This window comes from Triturus cristatus, chromosome 10, assembly GCF_964204655.1.
Source record: "Triturus cristatus chromosome 10, aTriCri1.1, whole genome shotgun sequence".
NCBI lineage: Eukaryota > Metazoa > Chordata > Amphibia > Caudata > Salamandridae > Triturus > Triturus cristatus.
In genome coordinates, this window is record NC_140593.1 from 370,199,881 (window position 1) to 370,213,766 (window position 13,886).

General features: G+C 40.5%; 1 protein-coding gene across 1 annotated transcript in view; it reads left to right on the forward strand.

The window, feature by feature from the left end:
* Nucleotides 1-13,886, forward strand: part of DNAH11 (dynein axonemal heavy chain 11) — a 3,007,685-nt gene that overhangs the window by 2,271,746 nt on the left and 722,053 nt on the right. The window contains exons 63-64 of the mRNA XM_085631597.1: nucleotides 5,104-5,277; nucleotides 8,307-8,542. Of these exons, the coding sequence (XP_085487723.1) occupies nucleotides 5,104-5,277; nucleotides 8,307-8,542 (410 nt within the window). The remainder of the gene's footprint in view (nucleotides 1-5,103; nucleotides 5,278-8,306; nucleotides 8,543-13,886) is intronic.

The following is a 13,886-nucleotide window of genomic DNA, read 5'->3' on the forward strand; positions in this document are numbered from 1 at the left end:
CCTGCGTTGCAGAGAGGTGGTCCAAGGCGATGCCCCCTTTTTACACCACTCTGCAACACAGCTCTTTGGCACTTACTGGAGGTACCTGGTGGGCTAGTTGGCCCCCAGGGACCCTCAGGATTCAAGGGGAATTAACACCCCAACTTAAAACCCACCAGGGGGCGCGTTTGCACAGTGGTGAAGGGAGGGGGCTGCCTGATATGACATGTGTGTAATTATGCAATAACTCCGCCAAAACCCAAGCACTTATATATTCACCATGCACTCTCCTTGCAGCACTCTAATCATCCAGTCACTACCCATGCAATGACCCATGCACTAACTCATGCACTCCTACAATACCCTGAGCAGTACCCATGCAGTCCAGCCATCGCCCTGTCACTACCCATGCACTCCTCGAATCACCCATCCAGCATCATGTACTTATCCAATCACTCCGCCAAAACCCAAGCACTTATAAATTCACCATTCACTGTCCTTGCACCACTCTAATCATCCAGTCACTACCCATGTACTCATGCAATGAGCCAGGCACTAACACATGGACTGCTACAATTACCAGAGCACTACTGATGCAGTCCAGCCATCTCCTTGTCACTACCCATACACTCCTCCAATCACCCAACCAGCACCATATACTTATCCAGTCACTCCACCAAAACCCAAGCACTTATAAATTCACCATGCACTCTCCTTGCAGTGCTCTAATCATCCACTAAGTACCCATGTACTGATACAATGACCCAGGCACTAACTCATGGCAAATACAGAGGAGGTCATGCTAATCACAGGGGTACCCCAATGCATAGTGTTCCCTAGTGTATGTAGGTGTTTTCACTGTATTCTAAGTGTATTTTAGTATAGCACTGGCTCCGGTCCTGGTTAGTCAGAGTCAGTTACCAGCAGTACCCGTCATTAAAAAGTTGGGGGCACAGGAGGACTTACTGCTCCACTGTTGGTTCTTTCTGCACATCTCTTGCTTCTTGCTGCACTTTTCTTTGTCTTTCTGGACTTCTGTTGCCTCTTTCTGTATTTGTCGTGCTTCTTTCTGCACTTTTCTTCCTCTTTCTTCACATGTCCTAACTTTGTAGGCAAAGTTAGAAATTAGCATTTAAAAAACCATTGAAATTCCCTGAAAAAACCATAGGTTTCAGGCACGTTATAGTTAGAAATTAACATTTGAAAAACCATTGAAATTCACTAAAAAAACATAGGTTTCAGGGACGTTCTAGTTAGTTGGACATTTCACTTGTACAAAACAATAGAAATTCCCCTGTTATAGTTAGTTCAGCTAACTATAACTCACGCCCCCGCAATGCACTGCTGATGACGTCACATATTACATCATTCATGACATGGTCAGTGACATCACTGACCATGTCATGGCCTTGGCCTTGGACCACCTCTCTGCAACGCAGCTCCCTGGCGCTTACTGGAGGTACCTGGTGGGCTAGTTGGCACCTAGGGACCCTCAGGATTCAAGGGGACTTAATCCCCCAACCATTTCAGATGTCTTATTGATATCAATAATGTGATAGAATGTCAGGAGTGAGGTGATAAGCAGTGCATGGCGACGCCAAAAGGTATAGTTGCTTGAAATAGCCATAACTACTACATTTCAGTGGCTTTTTTTGTAGTTTAAAATTGTTAAGCTGTCATTGTCACCTAAATCTGTCACCTTAGTCTTGTTTTTTTCCCAATGAATTTCTGATTTTTTTAGCATAAATTATTATTGCATTACCATACCATACCAACCATTACCCCTACCCCCCTGCCAGCTATCCGTGGCTTGGCCTTGCACACAACCAACTGGTGAGGACCTCCCTACCCTCCCAGAGACAGTCACCCCCCTCCGCACACTGCCAAAAGCCATGTGCAGCATGGGGTTGGATGCAGGTCCTAGCTGTGCATCATGGCGTTGGACACAAGGCCTGGCCATTAGGCCGGGTCCTGCACCCAACACCAAACAGACAGCCAACCATCACCACATATGACCCAACCCCCCTGAGGTCAGACAACATACCCCCCAACCCACAAGGCCAACCAACCATAAGCTGGCAACCCACCACGGACACTCACAACCCCCTATTCTGTTTTTAGATTGTCTTTCAATCCGCTGGCTTTTTTTTTTGCTCCAGGGGTATCCCTCTGGGAACCCCCCACAAGGTCCAGAGAGTCAGAGTATCCCTACCCTGCACCCTTATACCTTATTTTATTTTTTATTTTAGTATATGGGGACTGAGTTCCCATGTCCTGTAATGGCAGCTGCAACAGTTTTCCTCACGCTGTAGCCCGCCACACACACAGGCACACGGGAGCAAAGTGAGTGATGGGGAGTAAGCCCTTTAGCCAATACGATGGCCCTATTATTTGAAGTTGTCTGCCCACAGGACTCTAGCGAGTTTCCTGAGAGTCCCGCTATCCAAATATGCAAATAATTTGAACCTTCATTCTCAAAAACTACTGAACGGATTTGCACCAAATCATAAAAAGCACCCTTTCGGGGTAAAGATCTAGTTTTGTGACCACTTTTTTTGGTCCCTGCTTGACTGATCACCCCAAAACTTTTAAAGAAGGAGCTGAGATGAATGAACGTCTTTTTTTTATTATTTATTTTTTTAAGTTTCATGAAGATTAGTTAAAGAGTGCCAAATTTGCTAGCAAACCAAAAAACGCTCTTCCTATGGAAACTAGGTCCTAACTATACCTACACAATTGCGGGTGCCACTGTGTAAAATATATAGCACAAACTGGAGGGGTATAAAAACTCATAATTCATATGGACGCGCAAAATATTTTCTGGGTTTTGAGGAAATTACATCATGATAAAAGGCTATGCAGGGCTTCACTTTTAGCTGTTGTTAAGTTAGTAATCTCTTCATGAAAGCAAAAGTAGAGCATTCAAATGGCGATCAAGGCTTTCAAACATCTCTGCGTTTAGCCATTGCTTATTGTTTAACTAGCAGTTTATTTGTGAAACCTAATCTACATGTGAACACTCCAAATCCAATCAGAGCCTATTTTTGACTGACCATTGCAGGAGTAGCTTCAAAAATCTCTCAGCATGGTGACTGGGGGAAACATCCTTTACCCTGCAGTCTTTACAATGACCAGCCTTTACAATGAATTCAGAAGACAGCATGCGACATTACCATTCGTTGCTTTACCACGCAAGTCGTTCCAACAACTTGCTGTAGGGGGCCCATTGTTGGACTGGTGTTGGATTTTTAAGTCCAAATCCTTCCCTACGATTGCGTAGATTGGAGTTGGAATAGTAATTTTCACTATTCCAAAGTCCAGCACCCATTAAATTAAGTCATTGTAAAGACTTGCATGCTAAAGTAACACAAGGTAATGTCATACACGGGGTACTGACTGCATTGTAAATACGTCCCGTCATTCAACCACCCACTGGGTATTGTAAAATCAAGAATCTAATCATCAAAGCTGAACATTCTAATAGCAGTTATGGCCATTGTTAATTTCTGCCTTGCTGGAAGTAGCTGCAAAGTCTCTGATTGCTTTAGACAGAATTTGTCTTTCAAGGAAGCAGACCCTGTTTCAACTGAAATCCTGGATTCTTAGATTCATAGTTTATTCGTTTTGTCTTATTTCCACTACAAACAACATAGCCCAATATTTCAATTACTGTTTTCTATAAACCTTTCCCTTTTTAAATAAAATCATTTTTTTCATACTATTTGCACATAATAAACACATATTATAAAATAAAAATGATTAACTTGAGTAATATATTCCTATTTTGCCTATTGGGGTCTGGTGACATTTGAAAATGACTCTGCTTTTGGACTTGTGGTTTATCTTGTCACCCCAGATGTACTCAATTGCAAAATTGGCAAAGGTTATACGTCCAACAGATATAAAGCATACCGTCGCCTTCTCTCTCCACCACTATGTCTCTTCTGTTCTGTTTCTATGATTATTATGTATGGGTTATAATTTCCTTGTCTTCCACTTAATTCTGCAAAACATCACAATGTAGTTAATGAAAGTATTAAACCACTCTACTAACCTTCACCATTACCATTTAATTAACTAGATTCCTTGTTATGTTATGTTATGTTAAAATGTCTTACAAAGCGCTCGTACACCGAGTGGTTTCTTGGCGCTGGACTTAAGATTTTTTGCTGGGACCTCATGTGTTAGTTGTCAATAAAGTCTAGTTATAATCTTGGGTAAATAGCCAAGTCTTAAGAAGTCTATGGAATCTAACGAATTCAGTGCAGGTTCTTTTATCTAGAGGGAGAGTGTTCCAGAAACTAGGGGCCAGTACTGCAAACCAGCAGCCACCTCTTTGTTTTCGTTTGTAGGAAGGAATGATTAGAAGGTTCTTATGGGCAGAGCCTTCTCATAAAAGATGAATCAAGCATTAACATTCTAATTGAATTAAGGGTTTCTTTGCAACAATGTTGTGCTTAAAAGTCCAGTCTGAAAAATCTGAGAGATTCCTTTCTATCCAGAATGACTTATTGACTACCGAAAACGTACGTCAGTACCTTCAAATTTATTGTGTATGCTGTTTTGAGCCTTTATTTATATTTGAATCTAAAATATATATGTTTTTATTTAAGAGCCGCTAGGAATGTGTAAAGAAACAGGTTATGTTGCAATAGATATAACGGTGTTAGTCTTATTAACACCACAAAAAATCAATGGCTTCAGTGTGGCAGTTTCACGTTTGTCGCTCTTAGTCATTGTGTGTTGCTGCACCAACTCAAGATCTGTCTTCAAATTTCCCATGTTTTTTCTTCCTCCGTTGTTAGAATTTTGCTCTGTCCTTAATGGTATGTCTTCCCTCAATTCTCCTGCCCCTTGCCCTCCTCCTGAAAGTGATAGACCTGCTTTCCACCACACCGGCATGTACATTTCCATTTTCTTGGAACTTATGTCTAACCTCAGTCACTCCAAGAATTTTAATTCAATAATTACAATTATAAACTTTTGTTTCCTGTTATTTCTGCAACAATAAATATTTTTCATTGTTTGAACCTTTGTTTGTTTTTTCCTTATTCTTTCTCTTGATTGTTGCCTAAATTGCTGTTTATGATTCGCTCATCCAACCATTCATCTTATGTCTTGTAGTCTGAAAAAGTACGTTGGAGTCAATCCATCAAATCTTTTGAAAACCAAGAAAAGACATTGTGTGGGGATGTTCTGCTGGCGACTGCTTTTGTATCTTACGTCGGATCGTTCACGAAGTCATACAGGCAGGAATTGGTGGAGAGTATGTGGATTCCTTTTCTCAGGTCACAAAAGGTAAAGTTTAATAAAATTGACACTAGGTGGGAACTACTTCAAGTGTGGTTTACGAGAAATGCGAAGAACAGTTTGAACATGATTTGTTCCATTTTTGTATTTGAAAAGCCAGTTGAAAGATGTGAAGCAAGCAAAACCTTTCCTGTTCCCCTTTTGCTTGATAGAAATTAAACTACATCCGAATCAGTAAACTGAGATTTACACATAGACTGTACTCATGACATTAATTGTACATCTGTTTAAAATGGTAACCGTTTCCAGAAGCTTTTTCTCCTGCCATAGGTTAAGGAAGTCCACTCACTGTTGTGAAAAACAAACCTATCCCCTCACCAGTGTCCTGATCCACAAAATTAAGGATACATCCAAAATTTCAGTAGGCTTCACAAGTAACTGCAGCCCTAATGAATATGTTCATAGAGTTGACTCTGTATTTAGAAGCAGTGTAAGTTGTTGTTTCAGGATTATCAACCATTACTGTCACATCTCATAGACCAGGCTGTTGAGTCAATTTCAACAGTTTGTTTTACTCACAGGAAGCTAGAGTTCCCTTTGGTAGTTTGCTTTCTGCAGGTGAGTGGGTCTGCAGTGTACTTGACACCAGATACCTTTCTAGAGCAAATGTATACTTGTAGTTGCATTTGTAGTGTGACTTTATCTGAGCAATCCAGAGCATGTGATGTCACATTGGATTGCTGAGGCATCCTAATTGGATTTATGTCAGAGAGAGTATTTTAATGAGCGAAAGGAAAGCCGCAAGTTTTCCTGTAGAGGATCTGTGCAAGTTTTACGACCCTGTTAATCCAAAGGCAGTGTTTGTTCATAATATGCATGTCCTTCTTTTTCATTACTTCCCCTTTGGTGAAAACTGTATACCCTTTGCTAACAACTTATCTAGCCTCTCTTTTCAATGTATCTCTTACAACTTGGTTCTTTCTCTCTTCTTTCAAATCTGCCATTTGAAGACCCCTTTGCCTTTGAAAAAATCTGTTTATTGAAAACCCCAATCTTGAACCTAATGATATTTCTCCATTTCTGTTTCTTTCTGAAATACTGGAATGTATTGTTTCTCTAAACACTTCTCTTTTTTCAGGTCAATATCCTTCTTTCCCCTTTTCTATCTGGTTTTAATCCTGGCGATTCTACTGAGTCAGCACATCTTTCTGTGCCAGACACTCTACTTCATGCATGCCACAATAAACAGTCTTCTATTCTTCTTATCTATTTCTCTTATGCTTTTGACACAATGGATATTCTATTATTATTTATTCTCTCTATAAATATTGGAACATCTGGTTACATTATTGTCTCACGTATCGCTCCTTAATTGTCTGAAAAGAGGCTGGAACTTCTTTCTACCCTATTCTTTAAAATATTCCCCTAGACTATTTTCACCATATACTATTAGTCTTCTATTATTTACTTTTTGGTTTTAATGCACAGTGTTATACTGATGATTCCCTCATCCGTTTTCTATTTCCCCCTTTCACTGGCTTTTTTCGTAATCCGATGATTTAGGACTAAATAAACTAAGATTTTTTTTTAACGGTACCCTCAGAACCGTCTTTGTTTTATTATTGACTTTTGCAAGCAACTTTCATCAGTTGTAAAAACTCTGTTTCTTGTGTTGTTATAACATCCGTAAATCAACCCTACTACATTTTCCTCACTCAAACTACTTCTTTAACCTCTGTTTTTTTGTAATCTATTGCTCTTCATCATACCTTGGTCTTTCAAAATATGTGCTTGGCAGTTTGGGCTGGACTGTTCCCATGAGGCACAGGGTCAGACTGAGTTGCATATGGCCATGTCTGAACTGGGGTGGCAGAGTGGGCTAAAGAACGGTGATGGATCGAACCCAGATCTGTTGACTCGGTGTGAGTGTTTGATTGGTTCTGATGCTCCCTCCATCACCACCCCCTTTTGTACCGCTTTCAAAATATGTACTTACTCCACTCCAATTAATCCAATTTTCCTGCATCTGTCTCCTAGTTCCTCTTGATCTTCAAACTTGTTTTGCTCCGTATCAGGCACAGCTTTGGTGGCCTTCTGCACCCTGACTTATTCTCCTTGTTCTGGTTCACAGTTTATTCTCTCTGTTTGCCATTCTTAATGAGCTTCTATGCATTTTTGTTCCTTAACTCTTCACACTCTTGACCTCTGGAAGAATCTCCCTGTTTCTATCCATGCTGTGCAAACCTGATTTCTTGAAAATAATAAAAAAGAACGTCTGCTGACTGCTAGCAGAGTGACAACAATTTTCTTACTGTAGAGACTCTTTTGTTTTGTTCTTATCTTATATCATATGTTGCTACTTGCTTGTTAAGCATCTTGGATAAATGTGCTACAATAAATGCATAAATAAATAAAATAGCCAATGTTATCCCATACATTTAGCATTATGATAGTCTCAAGCTCTTGCTTTATGGCCTAAACAAATCATTGCTTCTGTTGACAAAGCAGTTAGCTGAGGCATTTTCAAGAAAGCTGGAACTAGTATGAAATGTTTAATAAGTTATTTCATATAATAAAAGCACAACACAAGAGACTCCTGTAGATTACATTAGAACCAACCTGTCCAGCAGGTTGGTATTCAAAACAAGAAAGGTGGACCAATCCAAAACAGTTGCACAGAGATTACTAATTTTACCTTTCTGAGAGCTACTTCCTAAAAAGCTTGTCTAAAGATGCATCAGAAAAGCAATGGAACGTGTTATTCATTCACCCTCATAGATATCCTCTTTATCCCTGTCTAAAGTTAATTTGTCTTTATGCAAACTAGTGCACTATCTGGTTATGGTTTAAGAAAATTGTTCATCCAACAAGTACATTCTTAAAGCCAAATTCATGGTGCTATAAATGTAAACATCATTTACCATTCACATCCAAATCCTCATCTCTTAAAAGGCCTTTTTTTTGTTGGTCTGGTTTAAATGTTGATTGTGGGTACGTGCTATTTGTTGCATTTTTCTGTGCTTGCCAGTGCGGATTAGCCTCCATGCATGACTGCAGTTCTCCTCTCTGATTGGAAGGTTCCCATTCCAATAACTGAAGACCTCCACTTGATTGCTATGCTGACCGACGATGCCACAGTAGCAGCATGGAATAATGAAGGACTGCCCAGTGATAGGATGTCAACAGAAAACGCAACAATTCTTACAAACTGTGAGCGCTGGCCGCTGATGATAGATCCGCAGCAACAGGGAAATAAATGGATAAAGAACAAATATGGAGGCGAGCTAAAAGTTGTACATCTAGGAGAAAAGGGGTATGTGCCTACAACATTCTTCTATATGTCTTTTTTAACTTGGACATATGCATTAAGGTTCAGTACTCTTGCTCTGGATGTATTTTCATAACCAATCTTTTCTTTTCTGCAAACTATTTCAGTCTCATTCTTTTGATTAATGGTTTTATGTTTTGGGACGAATCACAGTTTGTGCCACCTCCGTGCATTCTATGGTACTCTGGCAAGATCATCTAAATTTATGTGACCTGGCAAAATGTTCACTGGCACTAGGTACTTTTACATCGAGCTTCAAACATTTCACCTAGTGACTGATACAGTATGTCCTCCTTTGGCAGTGATTAGTTATTCTAAATGTCATTTTTAGATTTGATGTGCCTGCCTCTTGTTTTAATGAAACATAACATGTAATAATTATCAAAAGATACATAGGGGCCCATTTGTTTAAGTGTCGGCGTACAGTTTAAATATTTGAAGTTGGGCAATTAATCTGCTATCTTCCACCATTAAAGTAGTTGGCCATGTCATTCACGTTTTAAACTCCCCCACAGGGCAATCCTTGCTGTATGGAGTTTAAGGCAATCTGAGAGACTGCTTTGGAGACTGTGTCAGGAAAAGCAGAGTAGGAAGCATCACAGTAGTCCCTGTCTGAGCACCGAGGAGTCACTGCACACAGACCGCTTTCTTTGGAGTGCCTACTGAGCTGTAAGCCTAAAAGAGAGCATTGTGTGGGGGGCTGAGAGGATGGTGGCCTCAACACAGCAACCTCACGGCATATGAAATTAAACCATGAATCTAGACACTAAGAATATGTAGAGAGTACAAAGACGCACAGATGATGGACGGAATGCAGAGCAAATCAAACATTCACCCCCATACTTTTGCCTATGAAGAGAGTAGTGACAGGGAGCTCTCCATTGCTTTCTGCCACTCAGCATTTATACACATCATGCACTGCTTTCCAAGCCTGGGCGCTTGCCTCCTTCCACAATTTTGCTAGTGACAACTGCACCCTTCCCCTGACAGAGGTGCAATTTGAGGGTGTGAGTTCATACGTACCATTTTGTGGACCTTTGCTGTCATAGCCTCATGTCTCATAAAAGTCTGCACTGCTCTGCCCAGCACCTAGTCCTTCATGGGCAGAAAGAGAAGCCGCAGTTGCTGCAGACATGCAATGTGGTATTGTGAGGTCAGGGGCACCATTAAGTGTATCATCGATGTCGGCATATTTTCATCTCCTCAGTGTCTGCACCTTGTGCAACACTCCAATCAAGGTGCACAGGTCGGGCCGAATATCCAGAAGAATCAGTTGCAGCCATGGTGCTGAGGTTCTTTGTCCTGACACTAAGTAGTAGCTCATTATGTGGAGGATTAAGGTGATCTTGTTGGGAATAGGAGTTTGCTCTCTGAATGACAGGTCTTTTCACTTGGTGCAGCAGTGGTTCTAGTGCATTTGTGCAAATGCCACTACCCAATTTCTCTGAACCAGTGTAGCCAGTACAATATTTGCCACACTGATTCAATTTATGTTGAATGGTCCTGCGTTTAAGAACTGCTGTTTTTCTTTCTTATTTTGCACAATTACTAGCAATCCTCTAAATGTAGCATCAATGTGTTGCAGTAATGGTTGCTTTCGGATACATCAAGTCTGGAGATTTGGAGGTTTACTGGTCATGATGATCTAAAATATATGGCCTACGCAGCAATAAGGGTTCTTATGCAAACTTGAGCACATATGCCTACCATATGCTATTTTAGTGTTTTATTTGTGCCGGCTGTAGAAACAGAGCGGCAGTAACAGGTGGAATGTTTAACCAAGTTACTTGGTCTGTAACCAAACCAATTAAACTCTTACTTTAACCTGATCACTCCTAAGGTATGCCCAGTTGGTTATTCAATAATGTTAAGAAACAAAACGGGGTGTAGCTGCTAGTGTTAGAAATACTCCAAAGAATGATTGTACATAGTGTGACAATGAAGGGAGAATCAGGGTAATGAAGATTAGTGGGAAGTAATCCCAGCATTACCAACTCATCCTTTTCCTGGTCCCATTCATCAAGTCGCAAGGGTATACCAAAGTGGCATGTCTCTGTCATAATTCCTAAATCAAGATAGAAAATATGCAGTACTGGCAAACGGTGTACAACCCTTTATGAATCATGCACACCAAACTGGAATGTGCAGAACACCCAACTATAAGGTGGAAAGGCAAACCAGCTCAGTAATGGAACTTAACTCACTGCAAGAGTGTTATACACCACCTGGAAGCTACAGAAGTAACTACATAGCTAAGGACTGCAAAAATACTGTGTTATAAAAAAAAAGGCCCACTGCCCACAAAGCAACCATCCTTAAATTCCTGGCCTGATTAAGCACATTCAAAGCCATCACCCAGGAAAGGTAAACCAGAATTCTAACCTTGTAATGAGCTACCTCTTGCAAAGAGAAATGTGGACTAACAAGTCAGGGGCCGTCCTGGAAGAGGCACAATTTTGCCAATGTCAGGAGATGCCCTCTAGAAAAAACAACTAAGGAAGATCACCCATGAAAAACAAATCAGGCCTAAACTATCACCACTGCCCTAGGGCCAAAGTTCCCCATCAAGTCTCATAAATGAGCAAGCAGAAGGTCAAACAGTGAAGTAAAAACCAGCAGAAGCCTGATGGGTGGTCTAAGTAGTTAGATAACACATGAACATAGGGAAAGGAAACAAGGCCCACTCGCCCTGCAGAGGCGAGAGATACAAGATGGGTTGACCCGCTGCCACTAGCAGAAAGAATGGCAGAACCAAGCCAGACATTGGTATAATAGGTGATGAATCCAAACCTTTCACTTATCAACGAGATGAGGAGAGAAAATACAGCACCCAAAGAACTTGAGAAGAGCAGCACAACCACACACATGTGAGATAAATAAAAATCATCATGGGTCCATCAAACACAGGTAGGCCAGCTCTAACCCGGTTCCGTCATAAGCACAGCAGTGTTTTTTATAAGCACAGCAACTTTGAATGGTCGGAACAACAGCCTATTTAAGCGGCTCTTAAACTGTGCTCTGCAGACCGTGGGGATCTGTAACACCTATTCAGAGGATATGCGGACCACTTGACCTCTAAGCATTATTATGGAAAAATAATCGATTTGACCTAAATAACTATGTAACGGTGGTGTCTACCAGGAGGATAATAGCTGCCCTAAATAACAATAATCACATCTGCACACTTAGAAAGCTGGTATTCTTACCTCTCAGATATATGCATGTAAACAAAAGAAGATTATCCAAAAGGTCTTTACAGGATTTGTTTTCTCCTATCCACAGCTTTGCTTAGTCAAGAACTTGCTGACTCCATGTACCTACAGTTCTTGTGTTTGAAATAGGGGCATGTCTGCAATTTTCACCAGAGCGGAAATTCCTCCAAAGATAGAGTACCACTTCCCAGTTGGCAGTATGTACTCTGCATAATGAGCAGATGGTTTTCTAGCTTTTATGCAATCACTGCCTTTGTTACCTTTTGGCATAAAGACCCTGCATGGTCCCTAGCTATATCCATTCCAAACTCCATTGCTACCCTGAGTCTGTCTGACATGTGTAGAACAGAGGTTCTGTGCGGTTGAGTAATTAGTATATGCAACCGTAAATGACCATGACATGTTAGTCATAAATCAATGACGAAAAAAAAACAACAAAACTTGAAAATGTAAGAAAACATTTATTACTTCAGAGAGTATGCAATGCTCATGTGATCACACAGTGAAGGGATAATGGGAGGATGATAAAGTGTGCATGTTACAAAATGGCAATGGAACAGAGTGTTTTTTTTTACACTTCTTTAACAAAGGTAATCATTTAGTGAAAAGAGACCAGCATACAACGTTCAAATTGCCATATTCGTTGATTGCATTTCGACCCTTTGTTTAGTGAATTAATTATTCCAATAGTAGGGAGCCATGTACTGCCACAACAGAGATAACATGTAATTGAAATTAACTTGAAGGCAACTCAATTTCTTGAATTACAAAAAATGGAGTTTATGCCGTTCCTCTATAATAGAGTCGTAAAGTCAAAGGGAAGGCTGGATCCAACTAGGTCCACGATGTGTCCGTGGTTGGGAATCCATATGTTGGATTATGGTGCCCTCACACACCCTTTCAGGTGTCATGCTTCATCATATGGGCTGCTCCTTGTCGGGTCTTCCCTTTGACTTTACCGACTCTATTATAGAGGAACGGCATAAATTCCATTTTTTGTAATTCCTGTATCTGGGGCCCCTGTTTATGCTGGACCTCCTACTCCCCTGCAAGTGGAAAAAGCCCCTTTGTCCCTCTTTTTGTATCTAACTCAATTTCTTAACCAACCCAATGTCTAACATTTCTTAAATCTGAATTCACGTATTTTAATTCTAGATTAATACTTGCACACATTTTTTGGGTTACCAACGCATCCTAATTTAGGTTTACATTTCAATTTCCGGTGATGCTCCTGACTTGATTACCTATTTCACCCTTGTGATCATGCAGCATTTAGAACTAATGTTTGCTCATTTTTCAGATTCATTCTGCACATATTGAACCAGTAAGTAGCCTTCAGTGGCACACTTCCCTTTTGCCACACACACTTTGCCTCCATAATTTTAAATACATGCTACTTTCTATTTTTGACAGATTTGTCTCCCTGCTTCTTGAATACTTAATGTCCAGATGAAGAACCACTAATCATAAAGGGTTACATCACCACTGAAAAATGCAAATTACTCAGCACCCATCCCAGTCCATAATTCTTTTGCATACCATGCCACCTTAGATTATACCCAGCCATATGCAAAAAAAAGCTTGGACCTACCCCATCAGCAGACCAACACAGAGGCAAAGCAATTAGTGTGGGATGGTCGTGCCTTAAATTTAAGGTAACACTGGCTACACTAAACATAGCTGCAGGAGTGGATTTCACAAAATCTGAGGGGAAATGTGATTCCATGTCCTACCTGGCATATCTGTGTTAGTGGCATCATTCACTTTCTGGCACTGTGGTTGACTATTTTGTGCTTGGGGTGCTCAATAGAAGGTGCATCCAGTACTGGGGCTCTGTTAGTAGTATTAATCACAGGGGTAGTCTTAGGTATGCCAGATGTGTGATCATTCTGGTCTGGGTCTGGATTCCTGGCAATTACAACACCTCTTAGTGTCAACATCAGTGCTTCAATTAAAAGAATGAAGAAACATGCAATTATAGAAAATGTTGATGCTTCAGCTCAATAGAGATATTGTTTCAGAGCTTTCAAAAGACAATGACAGGAAACGAAAGCATCTCAACTTCAAGCCAACGCTTTATCTTTGGAATTAATAATATTTTTTAGATAAGATGTAAA